Source organism: Lygodium microphyllum, unplaced genomic scaffold (assembly GCF_053477565.2).
Source record: "Lygodium microphyllum isolate KBCC unplaced genomic scaffold, Lygodium_microphyllum_v1.1.10 scaffold_34, whole genome shotgun sequence".
NCBI lineage: Eukaryota > Viridiplantae > Streptophyta > Polypodiopsida > Schizaeales > Lygodiaceae > Lygodium > Lygodium microphyllum.
The window spans coordinates 941,905-948,880 of NW_028229517.1; the positions used below are offsets into that span (position 1 = coordinate 941,905).

The window sequence follows — 6,976 nt, forward strand, 5'->3', positions numbered from 1 at the left end:
TTACTTGCGTGTGCCTCAGCTCTAATTGTCTTCCTTTACTTAATACACCAATGTGGATTATATATTTAAACAAAAGAAAAGGAGGAGGTTTTGGATCTCAAGTATGTACCCCGTTCAAATACACTCACGCGTGACTTGGCAGTCATATTTGAATTTTGGGGACACGCACTCTCTCTTGGGTCTCTTCTCTACTCTTCTCCCTTCCCATTCACTCTTCTCCCACACACACACACACACACACACACACACACACAGAGGCATGCCCTCCTTACTCTTCCTGCTCAGACAAAAAGAAAAGCTGCCACCCCCCCCCTCTTTCTCTAGGTATGTGTATTGCTAACCGTAGCACAGCCACAGAGACGATAGGAGTAGTTGGTGCTCTTGCTTTCCTTGTACCTTGAGCTACCATCATACAACCCCACCTCATTTCCATGAGCCCACTAAAACACAGAGAGAAGAGGAAAGAAAAAGGAAAGGAAGAAAAGAAGGCTGTCTCAATCATGATCTCAACCTCACAAGCCCAATGAACGAAGAGAAAGAGACACAGATACGCACAAGAGGGGGTCTTCGGTCTCTATTATGCAAGTGTCAAAGACTGAATTCCTCTCTCTTTAAATCGTTCCGGTGCAGATCAGGGGACCTCTCTCTTTTCTCTCTCACACAGTGATTGGGGGCCTCCCTCTCTTAGTGATTGATGTGTGCTGCTGATAAGAGACCGATCATCCGATATTCTTTGCCCTCTTCAATCAGCGAGGATTCAGTTTTGATCTCACCATTCTTATGATATTTTTACCAATTACTGCTTATCCCCTGTCCATAAAGCCTCTCATCCTGTCTGTACATAGGTTCATCTATTAGTGAGAGGATCGAATAGACCTGCTATCATCTACAGGCCTCATTTGGATATATTAATTATCCTATTATAGTAACATTTAAGCCATAATCATAGGACCCCCATGATGTAGATGCCCTCAGATTCTGCAAGCCAAAGCAAAATTCAAGCATGTATTGTACATCCTAATGTCTCAGAAGGCTCCAATCTCTGCAAAACAATCGCACATAAGCATATACGATTAACACTCCATCATCAGAAACCTCCTGACCTCTGCAACAATGATGCAACAATATATCAATTTGCAGAATTGAGGCCGCATCGAGCTCTCCATGCTGCTGGCTCTTCCTGTTCAGAAGATATGGTGGACAGTCAGGGAGAAAGTAGGCTCAATTCTGCAGAAGAAGAATGGATAAAGAAAGCTCAGGACCTCGGCTCCCTCCTCCTCGGTCAAGCTGCCCTTGTCCAAGCTTTCAGAGGCAGATGGATGGTGATTTGCACTAGATTGCAGCAATTGCTGGCCTCGCTTGCAGGTATCTCTGGTTCTTCGAGCTACAACAATCATTTCAAATCCGTCTTGCCCCAGATTGTCGGCACTTTGGAAGAAAGCAAGGAGCTGGTGCAGAGAAGCATCGATCTGAGCTATGGAGGTAAGCTTCTGATGCAGAGCAACTTGGACGCACTTGCAACAAAGCTTGATTTGCATCTGCACGATTTGGAGCTTCTGAGGTGTGGCTTCAGGGCGGACAGCATAGGAGCACCTTTTCTTGAGACAAAGAGAGGGGTGTGGGAGCTCCTTGGCAAGCTGAAAATAGGAAACACAGAGTTCAAGAAGGGTGCCTTGGATGCCCTGATCAGGTATCTCACAGAGAATGAGAAGGCAGTTTTGACCATTGCAACAGAGGGATCAGCAGGGGACCTGTCACGTCTTGTCCATCTCTTGGATTCCTGTGTGCAGCCCCTCCGTGAGAAGGCTGCTACGGCAGTGGCCATATTGGCTCAGGAAGATGGATGCAAGAAACTTCTGATGGCAGAGGGTGTGCATGCGCCTCTGATCCGACTTTCGGAATCAGGGAGCTCCTTAGCCAAAGAAAAGGCCACTGAAGCTCTCCGGACATTGACTGTCATCTCTGAGATGGCTCACTCAGTTGCCTCTCATGGTGGCATCCCTGTTTTGGTGAAATTGTGCAGACACGGGACTCCTGCAGCCATGGCCAATGCAGCTGGAACTCTCCGCAACTTAGCAGGCAATGAACAGATTAGACGGTGCCTTGCAGAGGAGGGAGCCATTGATGTGCTCATAAGCTTGGTCACCTCTGGTACACCCCAAGCCCAAGAGGAAGCAACAGAGGCCCTGCAGAATCTCGCATCAGGCAGGGATGATAGGATCAGGCTGCTCATAGCTAGACAAGGTGGCATTCAGTCTCTGCTTTTATTCCTCAGTCATGCCACGTCCCCCAAAACACAGGAGCTTGCACTCCGGGCTCTTGGGAATCTTGCTGCCACAGCCACCAATGCCAAAGCCCTTGTCTCTGCAGGTTATGTCACTCAGTTGGTAAATGTCCTGAGGTCCGGCAGCTCCACTGCCCAGCAGTTGGCTGCCTCTGCCATCTGCAATCTTTCGTCCTCGACAGATTTGAAGAAGCATCTGGGTGATAATGGAGGTATTGTCCCCCTCACCAAGATGTTGGAGGCCAAAGATCCATCAGAGAAAACTGCTGCTGCCCAGGCCCTTTCCACTTTTCTGCTGGTCAATGGTAGCCGGAGAGAGTGCTTTAGGGAGGAAAAGAGTAGCATTCCACGCCTGGTGCAGCTTCTTGATCCCAGACCTCAAAGCATTGCCAAAAGGTTTCCAATGTCTGCAATTTTAGCTCTCTCAGGAAGCAGCAATCACAGGAAGAGGATTGCATCAACTGGTTCACCTCGACAACATCTTGACAAGCTTGCAGAAATGAACCCTGCAAGCAACAAGAAAAGTTCTGACAAAAGTGGGGCCAAGAAGCTGCTCGGCATCTTCACACGCCATCGATCACAATCATAGGTAAGCTTAGGATCTGTGCATAATTGCTCAAATATGTTTAATGTGTATGCCCTTGTTAACAAAGTGATTGGGTTAAGGTCTCAGGCAAGATGGGTTAAGCTTTTCTTCACGTGTCAGACATCGCTCCTTTATGTCCACCATGTGACTGGGTTGAGCTTGATTGTTAAGAGGATGATACCTGATAGGGAAATGCACTGAACATATTATCATCTATAGGCTAATAAGTCACTACATTTGCATCTTCTACCTGTAAATTTCTCTCAGATTTTTTGATATCATATTAGAAGCTGTGTCTCAGAATTCAATTTCTCCTGGACAGGTTTGAGCAGTGCTTCTCTCATTGGCCTCACAATCAATGGTGGATCATCAAGAGGAATCAGCAAGTATTTGGCCCTCATCTCTACATGTGGCCAGCAACAATTTTGTTCTCTTGCGATGTTCCATTGTAGCTGTTATGGGACAGATGCTGCAAATAACAAACCGCACTGCAAGGATTCAGGATTTTTTTCCTGAGAGTGGAAGAAATTGTACAGAGGCTTCAAAAATACCATCTATAGAGTCACCTTATTTTAACATACTCACCAGTTGCTTTGTACTAAAATTTTCCCTTTCCAAAAACCATGAGTTTTGAGTCACCTTTAAAGGTTTTGCTAGAGTTCACAAATATTGAAGGGGAACCTCTAGTTTAGGTTTTGCTCCTTGTGCAGTGAGGTTTGCCATGTAGAGCAGGAACAACCCCAGAGCCCTTTGTACAAATTTCCATGTGAGGAATGGACCAATCTTCATCTGTCAAAAATAAATATCAAGTATAGACTCTCAACCTCTTTTCTTTCATGATCTTGCATCCAAATGTACTACACTAATCTGACCAGCTTGTTGAGAAGGACCTCTAATGCTTCCAGTTGTTTTCCTTTTGATGACAGCAAATTCTTCAATATGGTTGGCAAAGGGTTAAGATGGAGACATTGGTCTTATCTGTAAATTTTCTTTTAAAAGAACCAAAGGCTTCACTTGTGAATCACTGATAAACAGAGAGGCACATGCCAAGAAGATTAATAGGTCATACAAATGGGCGTAACAGACCATCCTATTTCCACCATAGCTTGATCCAGCAAAAGCTGCATGAAGCATGTTAAGAACCTACATCCATGTGTGCAGAACAATGTTCCCCTCTGTAGCCTAATCTATTGCCTAGGTCCCTCCACAGAGTAAGGGCTTCCACTTCGGCAGGTATTTGCTCCATCATTGGGCATTAACGTTGAGGCAACATTGTTTAGACAGTGCCAAATAGCAATTCTTTACTGTCAATTTGCAATAGTTAAACTAGAGCAATATAACCGGGATTGACAAAAGAGTATGTACAATTTGAGCAAAATTGCCAAAGTCTCCTTTTAGTAGCACTACCCTCCTCTCTATGGACAAAGTTAAGCAGGTATTTTGGGTTGGATAGATTGATGCTGAGATCCTAAAAGTGAAAATTTCCCTAGAAGAAAAACATGATCTGATGTATTTACGCGCATCTACATCTCGGAAGCACAAAATAGTCTTGAAGGATTCATTAGCACCAAGCACCCACATGCATGGTTGAGCTAGAGGAAATCTTGGTGATGAAGGTGGCTACAATTTATTAATAGGAAGATTGAAGATGAAGTCAAGGAAATGACAAGAGCACAAGAGGACTTATAGAAGGAAATCATACCAAGTTAAAAAAGTAGATAAACAAGGTCTTATAGACACTACAAAGCATGCTTCGAGTCACACAAGCGAGAGACCAAAACAAGATATATATTGGAAATGCAAGGGTTCAATTGGGTGGTGTACCATCAAGCAAGGGAATATTCAAGCAACTTTGGGATTTGGAGGGACATACACCATGACCCCATATAACCCCATATAACCATGACCCCATATAACATACAAAATAAATTCAAAGCATAAATGCAATCAAAGCGTTTCAAGGGAACCAAAATGTGGGCCATAAATAAACAAGTCTTTGAGGCATCTTAAAGAGTGTCAATACAAAATTTTTTCTTTCTTTCTCTTTCTCACACACTCTCTTCCTCCCTTACAAGTTAGAGCTTCCGTTTCCTTAATTTGACAAAGTAGGTCCTTAAGCACTTTAGTTTATTGGGATTAAGGGATCCCCATGGAAGGAGTATACTAGTATACATATATTATTGTTGCCGTGCATGTCATATGATGAGGATTACCTTCCTTGCAGTTGGTTCTCTTCTTTGACTCCACTTTTTTAAAGCTCACATTCTCTTATTCATCTTTCTTCTTTCAAGTTTATATTGTTAGCTTATGTTTCTCCTCCATTAGGGGATATTAGTTAACTTTTCTTCTTTACTCAATCGATAGTTTAGTAGCATTTCTTGCTTGCTATAATACTAAGCTACTTGAAGGTAGCTTCAATGATGTTGTGAATTGTTGTTTGGGAGGTCAATAAAGGTTCTAGAGGCACCCCCTCTGCCCAATTGCAAAAAAAGAAACCCAAAAAACAAACACAATGATAACAACTTGTTTAATGACAAAAATGATTCATGATTTAGTGCAATAGTGATAAATAAAACACATTGCTCTCTCTTTTAATGGTTCCTTTAATCTCATTCTTGTTTCCTCAAACATCAATGTCTTTTATTGAGCAACTTTAAGATTCTTTGTTAGAAAGAGTCATAGGCTTGTGAAAGTATGCAAATGAAGCAAGATCAATCATGTGGCTATAAAAATGGATTGGATGCCCAAAGGGAATGGGAAAATCCTAACCCTAAAAATCATGTATATAAAGGATGGAAAAGAATAGGGTAAGCTATTCATGTATGTGCTAGCTTTGCTTCCTATCTCTCTTACTACTTAATTGTCCAAGTGTATGAGAGCGAAGGAGAGGGAGTGAGGGAGAATGTGTGGAGTGAGGGACTTGTGGATTATGAAGCTTCATTTATTCTATTGTTTCCTCTTTACCTCCATTCCTTCGTGGTGAATTGAGTGCTTGAACAAGGGTGTGTGGTGTTGTGACAATGAAGGATCTAGGCTTGCAAGGAATGCACCCTATGCAGTGGCTTATCAGATTGGCAGATCAAAGCAAAATCAAACCGTTGGGCATCCTTCCATACATAAAGACAATCCTTGAAGGAAGAGACTATTGGCTGACATATATGGTGGTCAAATCAAATTCCTACAGAACCTCATATCCTTTGCTGTTGGGAAGACCTTGGCTTTTCGAAGCAAGAGCAAGGACGGACTGGTTCAAAGAAACCCTAACCCTATGCAGAAGACCCAAAAAGTGGTGTTGAAGTTGTATGGATTGCAAAAAGGCAATGGATCCGTGTCCATCAAAGTTATAACTGACTCCTCCAATGAAGTAATCGATGGTATATCAAGAGACCAAGAGGCTGTCAAACAAATCTTTCCCAAGAAAACAAAGGCACAGTCCCTAACAATGGGCATTGTAAGCCAACTACCGAAAGAAGCAAAGTCTTTGATCATGGGAGAATATCTCATGCTGCTTGAACTCGAATTGACTTCCGAAATCACATCTGACAACGAGATAAAAGCATGAATGTATTGTTCTCCCTGTTACATGACATTCGTAGAGACAGAGATAGGAGTAGAGACAAAGAAAGAAGCATAAGACATAATAGAGATTTTGTTCTTCTCTTACAAAGCATCCATAGATATAGAAATAGAATCCTAAGAGGATGAAGGTGGTAATGCTGAAGAAGAGTATGAAATTAAGCTAGAAAGATTGATTCTACTCGTAGAAGACAAAGATGAGGAAGAAGATCTTGAAGCCTTAGAAGCAGAAGATTCCTTTCTATTTGTCAGAATGATTATGGTAACCTTTGGACTAATCAATGAATCATGTCATGAGCAAAGTCTTTATAGGAAATAGATTAAGAAGAATAGGCTTTCCTTTGGCAATGGCTATTGTTGTCCAAAGTTACCCTTCTTCAAAGAAGATGATGACGATGCACCTTGCCAATAACCCCTAGTCCTGCAGTTTAAACGAAATGCAGAAGGTTCCTGTTATGTGACGTTCTTGGATGCATGAATGAATCCTTGAGCCAAGAAGTAAGTCATCCCCAACCTAAACTCGAAACCTC

The 6,976-nt window shown here is 42.5% G+C and overlaps 1 protein-coding gene across 1 annotated transcript; it reads left to right on the forward strand.

The window, feature by feature from the left end:
* The first annotated feature begins 439 nt into the window (after positions 1–439).
* LOC148009176 (uncharacterized) lies at positions 440–3,452 on the forward strand. Its single transcript, XM_087673727.1, has 2 exons — positions 440–2,873; positions 3,193–3,452. Exon 1 carries the CDS (start codon positions 966–968, stop codon positions 2,871–2,873), a length of 1,908 nt encoding a protein of 635 aa, XP_087529853.1. The 5' UTR covers positions 440–965; the 3' UTR covers positions 3,193–3,452.
* Positions 3,453–6,976: the final 3,524 nt, after the last annotated feature.

Excerpts from the sequence above, each read along its gene's own strand:
- LOC148009176 (XM_087673727.1), top strand. The coding sequence starts at position 966 with ATGCCCTCAGATTCTGCAAGCCAAAGCAAAATTCAAGCATGTATTGTA.